We start from the raw sequence: 21,960 nt of genomic DNA, 5'->3' as shown, positions 1-21,960 counted from the left end.
TGAAAAAGTTGGCTTAAAGCTCAACATTCAGAAAACGAAGATCATGGCATCTGGTCCCATCACTTCCTGGGAAATAGATAGGGAAACAGTAGAAAGAGTGGCTGACTTTATTTGGGGGGCTCCAAAATCACTGCAGATGGTGACTGCAGCCCTGAAATTAAAAGATGCTTACTCCTTGGAAGAAAAGTTATGACCAACCTAGATAGCATATTCAAAAGCAGAGACATTACTTTGCCAACAAAGGTCTGTCTAGTCAAGGCTATGGTGTTTCCAGTGGTCATGTATGGATGTGAGAGTTAGACTGTGAAGAAGGCTGAGTGCCGAAGAATTGATGCTTTTGAACTGTGGTGTTGGAGAAGACTCTTGAGAGTCCCTTGGACTGCAAGGAGATCCAACCAGTCCATTCTGAAGGATATCAGCCCTGGGATTTCTTTGGAAGGAATGATGCTAAAGCTGAAGCTCCAGTACTTTGGCCACCTCATGCGAAGTGTTGACTCATTGGAAAAGACTCTGATGCTGGGAGGGATTGGGGGCAGGAGGAGAAGGGGACAACCGAGGATGAGATGGCTGGATGGCATCACGGACTCGATGGGTGTGAGTCTGAGTGAACTCCGGAAGTTGGTGATGGACAGGGAGGCCTGGCGTGCTGCGCTTCATGGGGTCGCAAAGAGTAGGACAGGACTGAACGACTGAACTGAACTGAAAGAATGTAAGGTCCTCCTAGTCCAGGGACAAAGCTTTTGCTTCTTCATAAAGTAAAGTGAACATGGTTAAGATGGAGTTATCCCAATAGAAATAAACTGACTATAGTCTATCAAAAAGTGACACTTTTGCAACTTCCTGTATATTATAAGAGAGGTTAACAAAAACATTGAGAGGTTATTTGTACTTCTGGGGATTTGGTCATGCTGTGGGCATGCTGGTACTTCACTGGTGGCTCAGATAGTAAAGAATTCACGTGCAATGCATGAGATCTGGGTTCAATCCCTGGGATGGGAAGATCCCCTGGAAAAGGGAATGGCAACCCACACAAGTATTCTTGCCTGGAAAATTGACAGAGGAGGCCGGTGGGCTACAGTTCATGGGGTCACAAAGAGTCAGACATGGTTAAGTAACTAAGCATGTGAGAATACACTGAAATGAGAAAGGCGAAGTTTTGAGGATACATGAGTGTAAGAAGATGACCTCTTTATCAGAACCCAAAATATTTATCATCACATTTTGTAAAAAGATTTGGCAAAGTCAAATTGTGAGTAAGGCCCTAAATGAGCAGATATACTTGCCAAAAAAGAGAGAATAAATAATTTAATTCAATTGGGAAGAACACTCCATTACTCTTCAAAAATCCTGGTTAAAATTTATCTTGAAATTTGGATGTGGAAACCAATATTATTAGATAGCAAAATAGACTTGCTGAAATAGTTTTTTAATTTTGTTTGATAATTGTGATCAAGAGGAGTAAATGGAAAAAGTGTACTATAACCAGAATTTTTTGAGAAATAATACAAGACTATGAGTGGTATGATATCTCACTCTGAGACAGCCTTACTTCAAATCTGAAGAAAAGAGAAGTAGCTGGAGATGCAATCTTCAAACACACTATGACTAGACAGACTCCTACATATGCTCACCATGATTAACAGCTAGATGTCAATGCCTAAAGGAGAAGAAATTGGTCTCATATATCCCCATATTTCTGATGATGCCTGGCACAGTATTTTACACATGGCATGATTGTAACAAATATGGATCAAATGAATGGATGAATAGATAGCTGAGTGGCTGAACAGTAAATACTATACTTGTATTTTTCAGTACCTATAAAGCTAAGATGACTTTTGTTTTTCAATCAGTTGAACAAATATAAGTGGGAACTAGGGCACTAAGAAGGAAATTAGTCTCTTTAAGTTCTAATTATAGTTAAAGCAGAAGGATGCTTAGTCAAATAAATGTTGAATAGTGTATGATATTACAAGTACCATTTATTATCCTTTTGTTATGACTGCAATACATACTTATTAAAGGAAATTGAAGAAAGTGTAAGTAAACAAAGGAAGACAATAAAATGAATGTAATCTGTGACCTGGAAATAATCACTCAGTTGCAGTGTTTCCTCAAGAAGGGCTTTTTCTGGTTGGTATGATGCCTGGGGAGCACTACTGGCATTTAACAAGTAAGGCCCAAGGCTGGGAAACATCCCACAGTGAATGAGAGAGTCCCCAAAGCAAAGAACTGTCCAGCCTGAAATGCAAAGTGCTTCACTGAGAACAACTGAGAGTCTGGTACATTCACTTCAGGTCTTTGTACACATGCACAATACACAGAGTTGTTTTTTTAATAAAGGTGGATTATACTATACAAACTGTCCATATTGTTTTATAATCTGTTCTTTTCAGTTACTGCAGCAAGAGTATCCTTCCTCTCCATCAGTTACTCTTCCACACCAACGTTTTGATGACTGCTCAGCGTAACCGCTCTAAGGATCAACCAGAATGCCTTTAACTAAGTCCTTACTGTCAAACTTCTAGCATATTTTAAAAACTTCATATGATAAGCAATGCTGAAGTGAGCATCCTTATACTTAAATTTTTATGATCATTTAAGTTCTTTGAAGTGAAACTGCTGATTTGAAGAATATGCATAATATCAATGTTCTAAATATAGATTTCCAACATGACCTCAAGAATGATTTGAATCAATTTTTCTCCAACCCTTCTGTTGAAAGAACATCTCCAACATAGAGTGGCTGAAAATGTAGCACAAACTGAGGACACTGTGATCCAAAATAATAGCTGGTCCCTTTTCTATCCCACATCCAAGTAGGTACCAGAACTCATTGTTGAGACAATCACACTAAATCATGAAAGTTCAAATACCAGACTGTTTCATTATTCTTCCATCAGTAAAGTACAAAAAGAAAGAAGAAGGAGGGATTTTCAGGGGAACAGATATTAAGTGGAACACTAGGGTTAGTCTTTTCTCATGAACCCTCCTCTGTGGAGGCATGTGGTACCTCATGAGGTTGGAGATGTCTGTCAGCAGAGATACTGGCATCTTATTCCCTGACAGATGCAGCCTGAGAAGCAGGGCCTGCTGAGCTTTCCTGGTGCCAACAGAGTATGAGCCCACAACCTCTCAGACCTGGGGACTGTCATACTGCACTGGAGAGTTCAGTTTCCATTGCCCGCACGTACCCTGACTCCTAAGAGTTAAGGCTGATGTGGGAAGGCTCCTAGGTTTCCTATGGGTCCAGATAAGGCCTTGAAAAGAAGTGTTGGCAAGGGGTTGGCTAGCAAAGACATGAAGGCAATGACAGGGCAGCATGCTTGTCCCAGACCCCTGAGATGAGGCGGTGACCAGTCCAGCCCATTTAGACCACATTGGAGAGTCAGCAGGACATCAGTAGCTGTGTGGAATGAAACCCACACCCCCTCAAGAGCAAAGCTATTCCTACCCGCATCCATCATCCCTTCCCCCTCTACAGACCTACCTTCCCATTTCAGCTGAACTTGGGGGAAAGGGAAATTTGAGCTCCTGGTAAGCTCCAGCAAAAAATAAATCTTGATTTGATTGAATGTTTATAGAATGAGTCTGTTTTACATTGGAAATAACTAAAATAAATTTAAATACAAGGCCTTAAAGATGAAAATAAGCCTTAGTGCTTATCAGGAAGTTGTCAAAATCAGATGAGCTTGAGGTTGTTCCTCCTCTGGAAATGCTCTCATTCTAGAAATTGATGGCATGGAAAGCTAGCTTGAGGAAGCCCTCTCTGGTCCTTTTCCTTTTGATGTATTTCCTTGCCTTCGAGTAAAATGGAAAAGGGCCAAGAAGATGCCTAAGCCAATTTTCACAATTGCAAACTACTTAGACTTGCCCCCATCTGGAAGCTCTAACGGAACTAGGTACCAAAGCTTCATAAGAACAGAGTCCTTTTGTTGGCCTTGTCCCAGGGGAAATGGGCTTCCTAGGTGGAGCAACTGGTAAAGAATCTGTCTGCCAGTGCAGGAGATGCAGGTTCAATACCTCAGTCAGGAAGATCCCCAGGAGTAGGAAATGGCAACCCACTCTGGTATACTTGCCTAGGAAATTCCACAGACAGAGGAGCTGACAGACGTGGTCTCAAAAGAGTCAGATACAACTTAGTCACTGAACAGCAACAAAGGATCTTCTAGAAAATGAGTATAAAAGAAGAGGATTTGGATATGGGATGCTGAGGCCTCGTAATCTCTCTAAACACTTCTAATCCAGAAGCAAAAAAGCAAGTCGTAAGAACATGAGGCACTGAGTGAGCGGCAACAGTTTCAGTTAGCCTGGGGCACCTCAAATCTGTGTTCCACAGAATAGCCAGTACTACTCTCCATGGGTTTTACATCAAAAAAAACACAAGGAAAGACAGCAACTAGGCCACTAACACAATATATCAGGGCTCTAGATTTTCCTCAGTTTAAAAGAAAGATTGCTAACTTTGTTTTCTACAGCATTTCCCAAAATTATATCTTTCCAATTTTCAGCTCAGTTCAGCCGCTCAGTCATGTCCAACTCCTTGCAACTGCATGGACTGCAGCACGCCAGGCCTCCCACCCATCACCAATTCTCGGAGTTTACACAAACCCATGTCCATTGAGTCAGTGAGGCCATCCACCCATCTCATCCTCTGTCGTCCCCTTCTCCTGCCCTCAATCTTTCCCAGCATCAGGGTCTTTTCCAATGAGTCAGTTCTTCACATCAGGTGAATAAAGTATTGGAGTTTCAGCTTCAACATCAGTCCTTTCAATGACCATTCAGGATTGATTTCCTTTATGATAGACTAGTTGGATCTCCTTGCAGTCCAAGGGACTCTCAGTTCTCCAACACTACAGTTCAAAAGCATCAATTCTTTGGCACTCAGCTTTCTTTACAGCCCAACTCTCACATCCATATATGATTACTGGAAAAACCATAGCCTTGACTAGATGGACCTTTGTTGGCAAAGTAATGTCTCTGCTTTTCAATATGCTGCCTAGGTTGGTCATAACTTTTCTTCTAAGGGTAAGCGTCTTTTTACTTCATGACTGCAATCACCATCTGCAGTGATTTTGGAGCCCCCCAAAATAAAGTCAGCCACTGTTTCCACTGTTTCTCCATCTATTTGCCATGAAGTGATGGGACCGAATGCCATGATATTCATTTTCTGAATGTTGAGTTTAAGCCGACTTTTTCACTCTCCTCTTTCACTTCCATAAAGAAACTCTTTAGTTCTTCTTCACTTTCTGTGATAAGGGTTACAAATTTAACATATATGTAATAATCATTGGAACTGTATTGGGGAAATCCAATGCAAAATAATGGCAGTATGACTTTATTTTACTTATATAAATAGATTATTCAGACTTCCCTGGTGGCTCAAACGGTAAAGCATCTGCCTACAATACGGGAAAGACCCGGGTTCAATCCCTGGGTCGGGAAGATCCCCTGGAGAAAGAAATGGCAACCCACTCCAGTACTCTTGCCTGGAAAATCCCATGGATGGAGGAGCCTGGTGGGCTACAGTCCATGGGGTCACAAAGAGTGGGACACCACTCAACGACTTCACTTTCTTTCTTTTTCTGTGTTTGAAATTCACTTGTTAAACATCATCAAAATATAAACAAATATAGAAGAGACCTTCTACAATCACTAATCTAATACAACTCAGGGAAAATGTAGGCTCCTCCTTCGCAAAATGTTTTAACTACAATGCATTGCAGTTGGTTTATTTCTTGTCCGCAATATCTCATTTCATTTATACTCTCACTCTGTGCAGGGGCTGGCCAGTTACAGACAAGTAGGTTTGGTTCAGAAAGGTTAAATGAGCTGCCAGGGGTCTGGCAATGCATAATTGAGCAAACTGGCCTAAACGTCAAGCCATTAAACAGACTCAAAATATTCTGAACTCATTTAGTCCAACACTTTTATTTCACAGATGAGAAAATCCATGCTCAGAGGGGTGAAATGACATCATCCAGAGAGACAGGAGCCACTCCATGTTCCCTGACTTAAAAGCACATGCACTCTGCACTCAGCCATGCTTCTCCTATATGTGACCAAATCCAATAGTGTGGATAAGCCAGGTGCTCAGTACAAAGACCGGCGAAGGCGATGGCACCCCACTCCAGTACTCTTGCCTGGAAAATCCCATGGATGGGGGAGCCTGGTAGGCTGCAGTCCACGGGGTCACTAAGAGTTGGACATGACTGAGCGACTTCATTTTCACTTTTATGCATTGGAGAAGGAAATGGCAACCCACTCCAGTGTTCTTGCCTAGAGAATCCCAGGGACGGGGGAGCCTGGTGGGCTGCTGTCTGTGGGATCGCACAGAGTCGGACACGACTGAAGCAACTTAGCAGCAGCAGCAGCAGCAGAAAGACAGAGACCAGTTAGCTATCATAGAAAGCAGTTTTAGTCAGAACACTTGTTATCTGCCCTTGATTCAAACACTAATATTAGTTTCCTTTTTCAGGAAGAATACTATAGGAGAAGGATTGTTATTATAAGCAGTTATTAATATTTAATGGAGATTATTTTAAGTGCTTATTTTACATACATTACAATGCTAGAAATTAAAGATGAAGTCTTTTTAGTAACATTATACATTTTGTGTGATGATTATATTAAGCCCTAAAGTCAGTGACACACATAGGAAGTACATGCTTTTTCCAATTTTGCTACAGACAGTAAATAATATATAACCCACTGCATAAAAACTGAGGCCTTAAGGCAAATCTGTGTGTGCTCATTCAGGAAACACATATGGCATGAAATAATACAGTGTATGATGAAAGGGCAATTTTCTGCTTTTTTATAAAATGTATATACATGTGAATTGGAGATGATATGCTAATAGGGCTTCTCAGACTTACATCATTCCCTTGTGAGCACGAACAGTTAAATTCCATGTGATTTTCTTAAATTATAAATTCACATTATTCTCAGTTCCCAAAGCTGCAACTGAATTCATTCTTATGAACTGAGTTCCAAATACATTCATCATATTGTGTAGGTGTGAAGAACACAAAAGAGAAATAAGATAGTTTCCATCTTTAATCAAGAAGATAAAATATATATATCTCTTTTTATTTTTGTATTTATTCAATTATTTCTTTATTCAAACAGTGTCTCAGTGTTCTTTGTATTAATGTACACTACAACCTTAACAGGAATTAAATAATACTTTTGGAATTTTTAAAACATCTCTTCAGTGATACTAGAACTACCAGGTAAAGAGGAATGTTTAAAGTGCAACTTACATATACAAATGTTTGGTAAAGTTTTAATAAAGTTTTTTAAATAAAAGAATTACCTCACATTTGAATTGACAAATTACTAATTTTCCCCTCAGAGAAGATAAATTAGATTGATAAATCACCTAACTCTAGTTCTCATAATTGTGTATTTGCATGCAAAACACAATTGGCATCTCATTTATCTTATTCTTATTCCTCTGAATTCAAGTAAACAAATTTTGTTCTAGATTTGTATTTTGAATGTTTTGAGAACCTACAATCTCTTTCTGTATTGTGTCTTGACAAAGTAAAAATCACCAAACACTTCCCTGAAAATTAGGAAACTAAAAGCCTTTATCTGACAGGATAAAAAATCAAATTATTCTTATTTTTTAGGAACATGCAAGTTGATTATCACTAAAGTATGGAATCAGATTACTGTATGTCATAATCAATAAACACATCTTACTCATTTTATTCCTACCATTAAAATTATTAATGTTATTTTCCAGGCTTTTGATTGAATTACAAGGTGAAAATATGGCTCAGATGGTAATACAAGTTTAAAAAAAAACCTAAATTTAAAATAATCTGACATATAATAGTATCTGATTCATGAGTGTGTGTGGGCTCAGTCATGTCCAACTCTTTGCAACCCCATGGACTGTGGCCTGCCAGGCTCCACTGTCCATGGAATTTTCCAAGCAAGAAAACTGGGGTGGGTTGCCACCATTAAGAATATTGTAAATTTTGCATGTGAAGGACTGGTAGCCGTAGATGTTAGCCACAGGCACAATGAAAATTAATTCATGAAAGTATGAACATTGCTCTCACACAGCATTCGGCAGAATTTTAATCCATGTGGAAATGGCAACCCACTTCAGTATTCTTGCCTGGAGAATCCCATGGACAGAGGAGCCTGATGGGCTACAGTCCAAGGGGTCGCAAAGAGTCGGACATGACTGAGTGACTTCCCTTTCACGCATTTATGAAGGAATAAACCAAATGCACGAATATGATCTGAAGCTGTTCGCTGGTGTGCCTTGGAGCAGTTCTATCACACTCTTCCTATATTTCTCTAACAAGCAAAACTATCATCACGATCAGTTCTCTTCAGACTAAAACTGGATCTGTAGTCATGTATATATTGCAGGGTTGTAATGCTTACAAATTATTAACCCCTGGTGCCAGAACTCAGGTGCAAGTCTTTTTATGTTCCTGTGTCTCAGCAACTAAAATATTGTGGCTCTTATCTCCATGTGCGTGAGGTGATTCCATAGTCTACTGTCAAAAACAAAATTCAAGGATAATATTTATTGAGAGGCTAAGTCTCTCTCATTTCAAACAGAAAGTGTTTTTCCTATGATGGATATATACGTGTTACAAAAACAAGTTCTCAAAGACCAGAGATGCTCCTTTTTCCCAGGGGTTAATAAATCAGTCACCTGCCTGGATTGCACGTTCCTTGGGACCAGAGCCATTCACGTGGTATTCAACTTCGCATTCCCCATAGTGCCCAACTGAGCAACCAGCACATACAAATACCTATTAAATGACTGAATGCTATTGAATTGTAATGAAAACGTAACCCTAAGTCTATGTCGCTTATAATCTTGTATGTAATTAGAAGGTGCTTTCCTGCTTATAATTTTATAAGATTAAGAGTCATTAGGAAACATGGGTCAGCGAGTAAAGAATCTGTAATACAAGAGACACAGGTGCAATCCCTGGATCAGGAGATCCCATGGAGAAGGAAACAGCCACCCACTCCAGTATTCTTGCCTGAAAAATCCCATGACAGAAGAGCCAGGTGGTTTACAGTCCATGGGGTCACAAAGAGTCTGACACAACTGAACAACTAAGCATAGGAATCATGATTCATCCATCAAGAATCTGGTGAAATCTTAGATAAGAGAAATCTCATCATAAGAGATGAGTTTCTAAATGGAGACAGTTTACACAGCATTAGTAGACTTTCATAAAAGTATAGAATATTGACTTTTACATACTACATTGCAAAATATTATTGATTATAGTCATTTTGAAACAAAGCAACTGGGTAAATTAGGTTTCTCCCCTATTTACCACATTATGTTTTAATCAAAGATTACAGTGATATTAATAACATACACTGTTTCCACCACAAACAAATCAGGCAGTACATTGTTCACCAAAGCTTTTAGTTTAGGTTTTAAATACAACGAACAATTATGTTGGTTATGCTCAAGCACAAGGCAGGACTCAAACTAACCAATTATTTGAGAAAATATATTATTTCAATTATTAAAAAACATTAAAGGAAAATTTTTACTGTAAATTAAAATATTTCATTAATCTTGACATATATTACCACCTTATAAACAATAATAAAGTCATATATATGATATGTGTATACTTCTTCAAAGAAATCTGAAAGGTCACCTGTGACCTTTGGCTTATTTGTGAAATCAGCCTTAAATGAATTAGCTGATGCCAACATTCATCATCTGATTAATCATTTAATTAAAAGGTCTGTGGTACTCAAGTGTTTCCATACAAATGTGTATCAAGCTAAACATGACAGCTCTGGTAAATCAAGGAAAATAAGAACACTTAAATGTTATAAATCATAATGTCATTCTGACATATTTTTAATTTCAGCTTTGTCTTATTCACCTAGTACATATTTGGTGAGCGATTCTCCTACAAATTAAGGCAGGATCACAGAGCATACATGCTTCTACACATTTGACATCAACATTTTCTGGGGTACTGTTTATTTATAATCTCAGTTAATTTTTCAAGATGGCACTGTTTAGGAACTTTATTCTGGCTCTGAAGAAAAAAAATAAACAGATGAAACCTGAATATTTCAAGTATCTGAGATTATAAATATTTCAAGTTTATTTCTTGCACAAAATCTATTCATCTCCATGTACATAGGTCAGTGCCTAAATGGGATGTGATAATGAAGTTGACTGCTGTACTAATGGCAGAAAGCCAAGAGGAACTAAAGAGCCTCTTAATGAAGGTAAAAGAGGAGAGTGGGAAAGCTGGCTTAAGACTCAACATTCAAAAAACAAAGATCATGGCATCCGGTCCCATCATTTCATGGTAAATAGATGGGGAAAAAATGGAAACAGCGACAGACTTTATTTTCTTGAGCTCCAAAATCACTGCAGACAATGACTGCAGCCATGAAATTAATGCTTGCTCTTTGGAAGAAAAGCTATGACAAACCTAGACCACATATTGAAAAGCAGAGACATCACATTGTCAACAAATATCCATATCGTCAAAGCTACGGTTTTTCCAGTAATCATGTATGGATGTGAGACCTGGCCATAAAGAAGGCTAAGCACCAAAGAACTGATACTTCTCCCAAATTCTGCTCCTGGAGAAGACTCTTGAGAATCCCTGGACTGCAAGGAGATTAAACCAGTCAATCCTAAAGGAATTAACACTGAATATTCATTGGAAGGACTGATCCTGAAGCTGAAGCTCCAATACTTTGGCCACCTGATGAGAAGAGCCAACTTGTTGGAAAAGGCCTTGATGCTGGGAAAGATTGAGGGCAGAAGGAGAAGGGGACAACAGAGGATGAGATGGTTGGATGGCATCATTGACTCGATGGACATAAGTCTGAGCAAACTCCTGAAGACAGTGAAGGACAGGGGAGCCTGGCGTGCTGCAGTCCATGGGGTCACAAAGAGCTGGACATGACTAAGCGACTGAAAAACAAGCTGTACTATTTGTCAAGTAGTGGCCTTAATTAGTTTATTCAGAATTTTCACTTTCTACATGGGCAGACAATTACAAAAATATAAACTTCAGGGACACTGAGGCTCCAACTCTTTTAGGGCATTCCAGATAATATTAAAGAGATGTTTATTTGTTCATTAAGGATTTACTTGCTAAAAAACACATGCAGAGCACTATTGAGCGAATGGAATGGAGCAAACGCTGCAGTGAACAGCTGTATATTGTGAACCTAGATGCACTCACTACATAATAACACTGCAATGTCTTTCTTTTATAATATTCTTGGTACAAGAGGATCATCTGTTCTCAATAGAAGTTACCAATTTTACTTGTATAACATCACTGTTTGAACTTAAAACTTGAATACTTCTGCCAATGCATATTTAGACTATTCTTACTGTGCCACTCAAGTGAATGAGCCTCAAGTAATGAATTCTAAGGTTGGCAACTTCTTGGTTGTACACAGGTAAAAATATAGATCAGTAGATGGATTATGCTGATGTATTAAAGAAGCTAATAATATCTGATTTAAAAAATTCTTAAAATTCATGACAGCTGATTTGTCCTTTAATCTAGTATCATAGAAATTATTACTAAGGGTGGCTTCATCCATATGATCAAATTCACAAAAACACTTAGGTATCTGTAGTCATACATCTCTGTTAACATCAAAAGGACATGAGTACACCAGAATAAATACTCTCAAAGGCATAACTTTAGAAAATAAAGAGAGAAAAATAAAAATGAGCTACTAGAACTGTTGGTTTAGAAAAACAAACAAAATGGAAATAAAAAAGAAAGGAGAAAGGGAAGGAAGGAGGGAGGGAGGGAGGAAGATTTGTCCCTTCATCAGTCAGGGAATGATGGGCAAAGTACCCTCAAAGTGCATGAGGACTGAGCACCGGTGCAGCCAGTCATTTTGCAGGAATCATGACATTCAAGGGAGGCCTCTACCACCAAGACAATGGCGCACTTCAACAAGCAACACCCAGTAGCTCTGCTGGTCACATTCCTCTTCCACCAAGCCTTCTGAAATATATCTCTGAATCGCTTTGATATTACTTCCTGTGTAGTCTTTGAATTAAACCATTTCTTTCTTTTTCCCTCACCAACACCTTGGTATTCACAATCATCTCCTCTTCCCATGTAGTCCACTAACTGGTTCCTGATTTTCAGTATTTCCCTTCTTTAATCTGTTTTCCACTCTACAAGCAGAGATATCTTTTTAACACGCAAACCTATAACCTGAAATCCAGATTAAGTGCTTACACTACTTGACTAGGTCCCTTTGTTTTTAGAACAAAGACCAATATTTTTACCATGGCTAGCTGTGATGTGGGCTGGCTACATCCTTATCTTCTCTGGCTCCAGCTGTCCTTTGATTTGCCATGGTCCCTTCCTACCACATTAGACTTTCTAATGCTGATACTTTAGCCTGGAATGCTTTTCCTCTAACTCTCACTTCTAATAACTGCTAGTCATTTTTTGGATCTCAGTTCAGACATCATTTCCCCAAGGGAGCATCTGGCCTTACCCTAATCCACAGTAACTGGGTCAAGCATTCAGTTAGATATTCTTGGCATCAGGCACACCACTGCATTTTTCACCATTTATAACTATACACTTATTATGGGTAATTAGATGATTATTACTGATCTTTGTCACTAGACTATAAGCACAATGAAGAAAAAACAGTGTATGGTTTTCTCATAATTTTAACCTTAATATCTAGCAAAATTTATGGCACACAATGAAGAACAAGTATTATTTATTCAATGAATAATGTGTGTCAAAATGAGGTCATTAACAAGCGGTTAAAGCTACAACAAATTGCTTTATTTCCATTCACCAGAATCACTCTGATCAGAGTCTAAAGGATGAAATTACTTCACATTTCATAATGAACAAATGCAATGATTTTGTTTAAACTCTAGAATTTTTAGCATCCCATAGATGTGGCCAAAATGAAAGTTCATTAGCACCTTTCATTAGTTATTACAGAAACAGAATTCTACTGCTAAATTGGGATTTTAAAATTTTCTATTATCGATGCCTCATTATATAAGAAAGAGTCTTAGGAGATCTTCAAAAGGTCATTCAGCCTGTTGGTGACAGCACAGGGATGAAAATTAGCCATTTAAAATCCCAGTTCAATTTTTTTTTTTTTTGCTACAACTATGCTGTAACTTTCAGGTTTATGACTTCATTTTCATTTTTGGACATTTGTAAGACACAACAAGTACCCATAAGAGAAATATCTCCAAATGTTTAACTTGGTCACATCATTTAGACTTCTGCTTTAAAACATGAAAATAAAGAGCAATATTTTTAAAAGTGTACAAAGCCTAATTTCATAAGAAATGAAACATTTTCATGCCTTATTTTCAATTTACATTATACACATTAAATGGGGGTGAGATGAGTACAGTACAAGCTTTCCTGGTTTCTTAATATTCTGAAGCAAATAATTTTTCCAGTTAAATCGGCTTGTCCGTAATTCTATCTATGAAAACTCAAAAGGAAGGTAAATTTTGAGGAAGGGGTTGGGGCTGTGACGATAGCAGGTGGAAAAGCACTGCTGGAATCCAGTCTATCACAACTGGCTATGTGACCCTGGCCTGAGCACTTCCCCTCTCTAACTTTCCTCATCTGTACAGTCGGGAAATTGGTCTAAATCAGGAGCTCTGCCTGTTGATGGGTTTCCATGATCCCATTAAGCCCTTTGGGGTGTGTATGTACATTTTTCTGGGAAGAGGGTCCATAGTTTCCATTATGTTGGCAAGGATCTGGGAAACAAAACATGTTAGTTGCCTCTGTACTAAAACCTGAGGGTCCTTCCTAGTTTTGAAAATAGAATAAAGCTACACATAGAATTATAATTTTAGATGGAAATCGGAAATAGTGTAATTATTAGCGTGAGCAATAAGATTATTTGAAGAGCATATTCTGCACAAAGGAATACTATCATCAATCACATACTTAAGTATTAGATGAAGAACTTCACTGGAAGGCCAGTCCAGATTTTCCATGAGTAGAATCAATTGTTGCAGACTAATGTAATAACTACATATAATAAAATCTCAATATGTCACATATTTTTAGTCGTTTTATCACTGTTTTAATGACCCATTCATGTAGGCCTGCTACATAGGATTACAAGGAGTGGAAGGAATCCAGGGAAGTTTGTCAGCAAATAAATACTTTCTTACAGATTTCAGGATATCTATTCCAAAACATTTTGATGATAACTTTTGGATAGTTGAAGAGCCATGGTTGCTATAGTACACACATATTTATTAAAGACAGAAATAAAAGTCACTCTACACATCACCTATTTCCTTGTTCTATGTCTTAATGTAATAAAAATTGCTTAATTTTCTCCTACATGTACTCTTCTAGACACTTGTGAAATATCAGTGAACAAACTAATATCTTCTATCCTCATAGTGCTTACATTTCAGGAAGGGAAGGGAAGAAATAAAATAAACAATATACATAAAAATAATTAAGCCAGTTATTATTTCTAAAGGTGATAAATGCTTTGGTCAAAAATTTAAAAAGAGTAGAAAAATTAGGAACACCAGAGGTAAGGAGAATGGTTCTAATTTTAAATAGGTCAGGGTAGGCTTCACTGAGAAGGTGTTATTTAGCAAAGACCTGAGGAGATAAGGGAGTGAGTCAGGGTTACTTACACTGGAGAAGAGCTTTCTAGACAGTGGGAAGAGTCAAGGCAAGGGTACACTATATGGATTTAAAGAATAGCCAGGAAGCCTTTGTGGCAGGGAAAAAACAAAAATCATTCTGCTGCTAATGATGCGACCGGCAAGGACTTAATATCTAAGATACACAAACAGTTCATACAACTCAACGATAACAACAAGAAAGCAAACAACTCAATCAAAAAAATGAGAATACCATAATAGACATTTCTCCAAAGAAGACATACAGATAGCTAGAAGGCACATGAAAAGATGTTCAGCATTGCTAATTATTAGAGAAATGCAAATCAAAACTACAGTGAGGTACCACTTCACATCTGTCAGAATTGTCTTTGTTAAAATGTCTATCAGTAATAAATGCCAGAGAGGGTGTAGAGAAAAGGGAACTCTCCTACACTATTGGTGGCAATATAAGTTGGGGAAGCCACTATGGAAAACACGATGATGGTTCCTCAGATAACTAAAAATAGATTTACCATATGATCCAGCAATCCCAGTCCTGGGCATATACCCAGACGAAACTATAATTCAAAAGAACCCATATACCCCTATGTTTGTAGCAGCACTATTCACAATAGCCAAAACTTGAAAACAACCTAAACGTCCATTGATTGATGAACAGATTAAGAAGGTTTGACATATATACAGTGGAATTCTACTCAGCCATAAAAAAGAACAAAATCATGCCATCTGAAGCAACACAGATGCAACCAGAGATTATCGTACTAAGCGAAGTCAAAAAGAGTAAAATAAATACCATATGACACCACTTATATGTAAAATCTGAAGTAGGATGCAAATGAACCTCTCTACAAAACAGAAGTAGACTCGCAGACATAGGATCAGACTTGTGGTGGCCAAGATGGAGAGGAGAGGGGAGGATGGACTGGGAGTTGGAAGCTGGTAGATGCAAGTCATCACATTTAGAATGGACAACAATAAGGTCCTACTGTGGCACAGGGAACTATATCCAATCACCTGGAATAAACCATAATGGGAAAAATATAAAAAAGAATATATATACGACCATAACTGAGTCACTTTGTTGTACAGCAGAGATTGGCACAACATTATAAATCAACTATACTTCAATTAAAAAAAAAAAAAAGAATCTGCTTATGGTCATGAATTTTGTAAAATGTTCATCTTCCAGTTGATACCTCATTTTCTGTTGCTTATTTGTTTAAAATGAAAGTCCTAACTCTTGGATAATTTTCCTAGAGTCTCATATTTGTCAAGAAAGGAAAAGTAAGAATTCTGAGAATTTTAAAATCACCCCAAAACCATGATCATAGTTCAAGCCCCTCCATTTCCACAAACATATATTTGGCAGTGAATTGTTATATAATAAGCAAATATGCCATTTAATAAGAGATGATGTCACTATAAAGAAATTAAGTAAAAGATTTTCATTTTGAACATTTAGAGACTGGGCACAAAGCCTTTGCTATACTCCAACAAAGAAAAATTCCAAGATTCACAGCCAACATAAAAGCACCCATTCTTTCTGAAATGTCATGGCTCTTTTAAACATTTGTTACACTGTTCATTTCATTAACTTTTTTTTTCCAGGAAATAAAACAATCACATTTATTGTGCGATTTTCACAGTATTTATCCGGGTGAGTTTCTCCAAAAAGAATACATATAAAAGGAGTACTTTTTTTTAATGAGGGAAGCTCAGTCAGCTCTCCCGCAAGTAAGCATCTTATTCTTGCCTCTGTGCCTTGCTGAAAATGCAATGGTGATCCACAAGCTTAGAAATGGAACAAGATGTACACAGTCCTACCTTGCCCAGATGATCCTTTTTGCCAAAGCCAGTGGCAGCTGCAATGCTCCCTGCTCCTTCTACTGTCTTCTGTGCCACTGCAGTCACCCCTGTCACCACTGCCTCTCCAACGTTTGTCACTTGCTCTTTGGTCTTCTCAGCCACTGGGATGAATCAAAAACAATGACAGATTAAGGGATGGTGGACAACAGCCACTAGGAATAATTTCACTTCCACTAACCATCAACTTCCAAAGACCTATATTCACACACGTAGATAACTGGTGAGTCAGGAGAAGAAAAAGTTACTGGGATTGCTAAGTGAGCGTGGCTTAGCCAAACACAGATTCTTTGCCAAGACAGTCTATGCAATCATGCAGATATTTAAAGGTGTTTCAAGCCTAATGATCACAAATTTAGGGCTATAAGCAATTTCACTCTGGTTTACATTTTATGAAAGAAAGTTTACAGAAAGCAAGGCTTGCAGGTGTAGTTGTATCAAACTCTGCATGAAATATTTCTTTATTTCAATTTCAATGCCAAGTCTTTGATCTCACTCAGCATGTTTTTTTCATCACACCTTCTGAGTCACAGAATCATACACGCTCTCACATGGTACCATCAGAAATAAAACAGAGGGAGGGATGACTATGCTGATCCTTTTATGAAGCATCAGGTAGTTGAAACAGAATGAGTTTTAGTGTTAAGATTTATTTTCAGTCATTTTAATGGGAACAAAAGAGCTGGACTTAAAGTATGAAATGAAATTGTTTGTTGAGCACACTTAATTTCTTTTCATTAAAAATAAGATATGGAGATTCGGTAGGCTTTTAAAAATAAGTTAAATTTTAAGATGATGGTATAAATAGCTTGGGATTAGATTTAGAAAGAGATTCGATCTCATGTCAAAAATTATCCAAGACTATATATAACTGTTGAATTAATCTTTCTATATTAACTCCAGACAAATATCAAATAAACAAAGCTGCAATAAAAAAAGTCTGTTTCAATTAAGAGTTTTATGAAAAAGCAGTTAAAGATGAGATTCTACACTTTTAACAATTTCAAGGTCAAGGGAAACAAGACAACTCTCCACCCAAACCTTTTTCCAGTAGTCATGTATGGATGTGAGAGCTGGACTATAAAGAATTCATGTTTTTGAACTATGGTATTGGAGAAGACTCTTGAGAGTCCCTTGGACAGCAAGGAGATCAAACCAGTCAATCCTGAAGGAAATCAGTCATGAATATTCATTGGAAGGACTGATGCTGAAGGTCCAATAATTTGGCTATCTGATGCAAACAACTGACTCATTGGAAAAGACCCGGATGCTGGGAAAAGATCAAACGCATGAGAAGGGGATAACAGAGGATGAGACGGTTGGATGGCATCACCAACTCAGTGGACACGAGTTTGAGCAAGGTCCGGGAGTTGGTGATGGACAGGGAAACCTGGCATACTGAAGTCCGTGGGGTCGCAAAGAATCAGACACAACTGAACAACTAAACTGAACTAAAACCTTATAACACTTACACTCATAAAGCCTGGGTCTTGCATTCTTATCTATATCTAATGTTTGGCTTCTTTTCTGAGGAATTCAGTGAGTTGCACTATGTGAGCTGTTAAGTGTTATGTGCTAGTCACCTGATTATTGTACAGATTTTATTTCACCAGTTGGGAGGGGCCAGTCCCTGGGTCAGGAAGATTCCCCTGGAGAAGGAAATGACAACCCATTCCAGTATTCTTGCTTGGAGAATCCCACGGACAGTGGAGCCTTGAGGGCTACTATTCAGAGCACTGCAGAGTCTGACACAACTAAACAGTAATAGTGTGGTCAAAACAATTGGGTTTCGAATACAGTATGTAGGTCATGGAAGTTGAGGAGGTACATAAGGGAAAAAGGAAAACAAGTCTCACTCCTCAGTGTAGACAATAGGGGGGAATGAAAGTGGCCCCAAGAGTCTAAAAGCAGGAAGAGTTCACAGCAGGTATTGCTTGATATTTGCCTTTTGCTACTTCTGGGGATGTGGTGGATGCCTACCAACTAGTCATGGCTATACTCAATGCAAAGTTCAATTTAAATGCCAGTGAAAAACTGTACTGGAAATCTCATGTTTTAAAACATTTCCAGAATGTTGATGCTTTAAAAATAGTGAATTATGGGCTTCAAGTTCTCTTTTTTTTTTCTTTTCTAAGAACACAAGTAGAAAATTTTACTTGAAAATGAACATTTGTTATAAAATCTCACAGACAAAAATAAATTTTGATCTTTTTAGAGATTCATAATTTTTCTTCTGCCAGCCATGAAAGTTTATTTTTATAATTCTAGATTTATATACATACTTTTTTAATGCACATAAACTGCACAGTAAAATGTACTTTGTAGTTTATTATAATTTATTAGATTTTACCACTGTAGGAATAAGGAAATTATTTACATTAAAAAAATGGCAGAATTTACATATAGCAGTGGTGGACCATTTTATTTATTTTCTTAATTTATTTTTATTTTTTGGCTGTGCCATGCAGCACGTGGGATCTTTATCGACCAGGGATCGAACCCAGGGATCGACCAGGGATCAAACCCCTGCATTGGAAGCATTTAGTTTTGACCACTGTACCACAAGGGAAGTCCTTGATAGACATGTTTTAAGATTTCTGTAGGAACTGATTTATCTAGCAGATAATTTACTGACCTTAAACCCCTTTGATAAAACCCACCTCAAAAGTTAAATTCCATGTTAACAACCTCTTTTCCCAACAACTGTCCTTCTTCCTCCTCCTGGGTGCTCATAAAATTTTAGGTATATCTTTACTACTGAACTTTTTATTTGCACCATAATTATTGATTTCCCAGTATATCTATCCACCTCCACTAGTATATTTTGAGTTGATCAAAATCAAGAGATCATATTTTCTTTATTTCATAGTAATACTCATTAAATAATTTTGAGTACATTAAAAGAAATTTTGTGTATATGTGTAATTTATACATTAATTTCAACAATTATTGACTCTAATTAACAATAAAATTCCACAAAGGAAATGTGACACCAACTTTTAGAACAGACAATAAATCTAACCTATAACATTAAAAAAAATTACAAAATTAAGATCTAGTTTTGAATTAGTATACAAATTACAGATATGAGGACAAGAAATTTATATTTTAAAGCAGTTTAACAAGGAAGTAACATGTAAAACGTAACATGTTGAAAATTAACTGTGTTCATTATTGTATAACAAATTTCTGTGTGTAAGAATCAAAGCCTGCAAAAGATCTCCAACAGTAGGAATTTCTTATATCATACTTTCATGAGGGAAAAAATGAGAATGAGTCAGCTTATATCAAATTATTTTTTAATACCTTCAAAGGCATGTCATTCAATAAGCCCAGATTAAGTGCACTCTCATATTTTCTTATAATGTGATGTACTGACAACTGAAATAATAATGTCCTGAGATCAAAAAGCCAGGGATTAAGGTAGAGTTTTCTGGATTTTATCTTCAGATTATCTAACTGGGAGGATTAATTTTCCCTGGATGTTGTAGGTAGAAAATGCCTGGCCTAAGTTTACTAAAGTCTGTATTTCTACAAAATAGTTAATGAAATGAATCTTGTGGAAATTTTTCTTTTAACATTAGCTGATAATGTTATGCACTTTATAACAGTTGCTCACTTCCCTGCTTTAAAAGTAATAACAAAATTAATAACAATTATTTAGTATTTATTATGTACCATGATAAACATTTTAGGTCATATATAAAAAGCAACCAATTCTCTCTCTGATTAACTGCTGAGGTTATTACCTTAATCATTTATTTACCCTTATAATATGAATTTAGAATTTTACATGAAATAACTTTACTCAACAAATTAATTTATCTGATATGAGAGAGGGATGGCCCTTATTGCAACTGGTTTATTCTACTGCAATTTTCATGGCCAGATTACTTATAACTACATTTTTGATATTTCACTACTGCCAGGGTGATTGACTGATGCTGTGCTAACTCACTTCAGTCATGTAGACTCTTTGCAACCTGCATGGACAGGCTTTTCTGTCCATGGGGATTCTCCAGGCAAGAATACTGGAGTGGGTTGCCATGCCCTCCTCCAGGGGATCTTTCCAACCCAGGGATTGAACCCAGGTCTCCCACATTGCAGGCAGATTCTTTACCATCTGAGCCACCAGGGAAGTCTTTGACTGGTGCAATGATGTAAATGCATTTAACGTCACTTATGCAATGGTGTAAATACTGCCCATACCAAAATCATCATGGTCTCCCTGCTTAGAAGGATTTTCCATAGTGTTCTGGGGAACATTCACTGAATTGAACTCTAGTAACTATTGAAAAGGCTTCCCCTGTGGCTCAGCTGGTAAAGAATCCACCTGCAATGTGGGAGACCTGGGTTTGATCCCTGGGTTGGGAAGATCCCCTGGAGAAGGAAACAGCTACCCACTCCAGTATTTAGCCCTGGAGAATTCCATGGGCTGTGTAGTCCATGGGGGTCACAGAGAGTGGGACACTACTGAGTGACTTTCACTTTTTTCTCAGCTATTGAAAGAAAGTCAAATGAGTTTTGGAAATCCTGGGTTAAACTAAATTATGTACATTTATTTACTATAGAACAGCTCAGTTTCTTTAATATGCTAAAAGGAAGACAGGATATGCAAAAACATTTTAAAACCATGGAAACATTAGCTGGCAGGCTACTGTTTTTCAGAAACAATTTGCAAAATATTGCCTTATAGTACAAAACTTCAGTCACTTGTACCAGGCCAAGTCTGTACACATGCATGCACACAACACCTCAAAAACTCATGTGTACATTCTGTCATTCTAAAAAAACTCAAAAATTCTGACTTTGTCAATAGTTATCCTTGCAGCGCATCTGCATAGCCTCTATTGGATGGTAGTATTAGTTTATTCTCTAATTTTTACCACAGGTTCTAAACTTTGCAACATGCTTATCCGCTTTTTCATCCATATGGATTCTCCATCAATTATTACAATGAAAAGCTGTTAATCCAAGTAGACTATCTTCATATAGCATAGTCTACAACTGTCTGATGGCTAGTTTTTACAAAAGTCATACTTTATAACATGCCATTTATAGAAGGTCCCTACAGGGCAGTTTATATATACTGAATTCCAACAGAGCAAATGTATGTTGCATACGTTAACTTAGCTTCTAGAAGAACTAGTTTCAAAGGGTTGTTTTTTATTTATTTATTTATATTCAGCTACACTATGTGGCTTGCGAGATCTTAGTTCCCTGAACAGGGGTTGAACCTAGGACACGGCAGTGAAAACCCATAATCCTAACCACAAGGCCACCATAGAACTCCCTGTTTTTATTTTATACTCTAACTTTTTTAGTCAAAAGTATGTATAAAAGGGCTTCCCTGAGAGCTCAGTTGGTAAAGAATCTGCCTGCAATGCAGAAGACTCCAGTTCAATTCCTGGGTCAGGAAGATCTGCTGGAGA

The 21,960-nt window shown here is 37.5% G+C and overlaps 1 protein-coding gene across 5 annotated transcripts in view; it reads right to left on the bottom strand.

Annotated features, from left to right (window-relative positions):
* The window catches only part of SNCA (synuclein alpha), a 155,336-nt gene that overhangs the window by 122,120 nt on the left and 11,256 nt on the right, over positions 1-21,960 (bottom strand). For all 5 annotated transcript variants that reach the window (XM_069593704.1, XM_069593705.1, XM_069593707.1 and 2 more), the window contains exon 4: positions 16,490-16,632. In XM_069593704.1, coding sequence (XP_069449805.1) covers positions 16,490-16,632 — 143 coding nt within the window. The remainder of the gene's footprint in view (positions 1-16,489; positions 16,633-21,960) is intronic.

Source organism: Ovis canadensis, chromosome 6 (assembly GCF_042477335.2).
Source record: "Ovis canadensis isolate MfBH-ARS-UI-01 breed Bighorn chromosome 6, ARS-UI_OviCan_v2, whole genome shotgun sequence".
Classification (NCBI taxonomy): Eukaryota; Metazoa; Chordata; class Mammalia; order Artiodactyla; family Bovidae; genus Ovis; species Ovis canadensis.
This window is presented reverse-complemented; position numbering and strand designations above follow the sequence as displayed.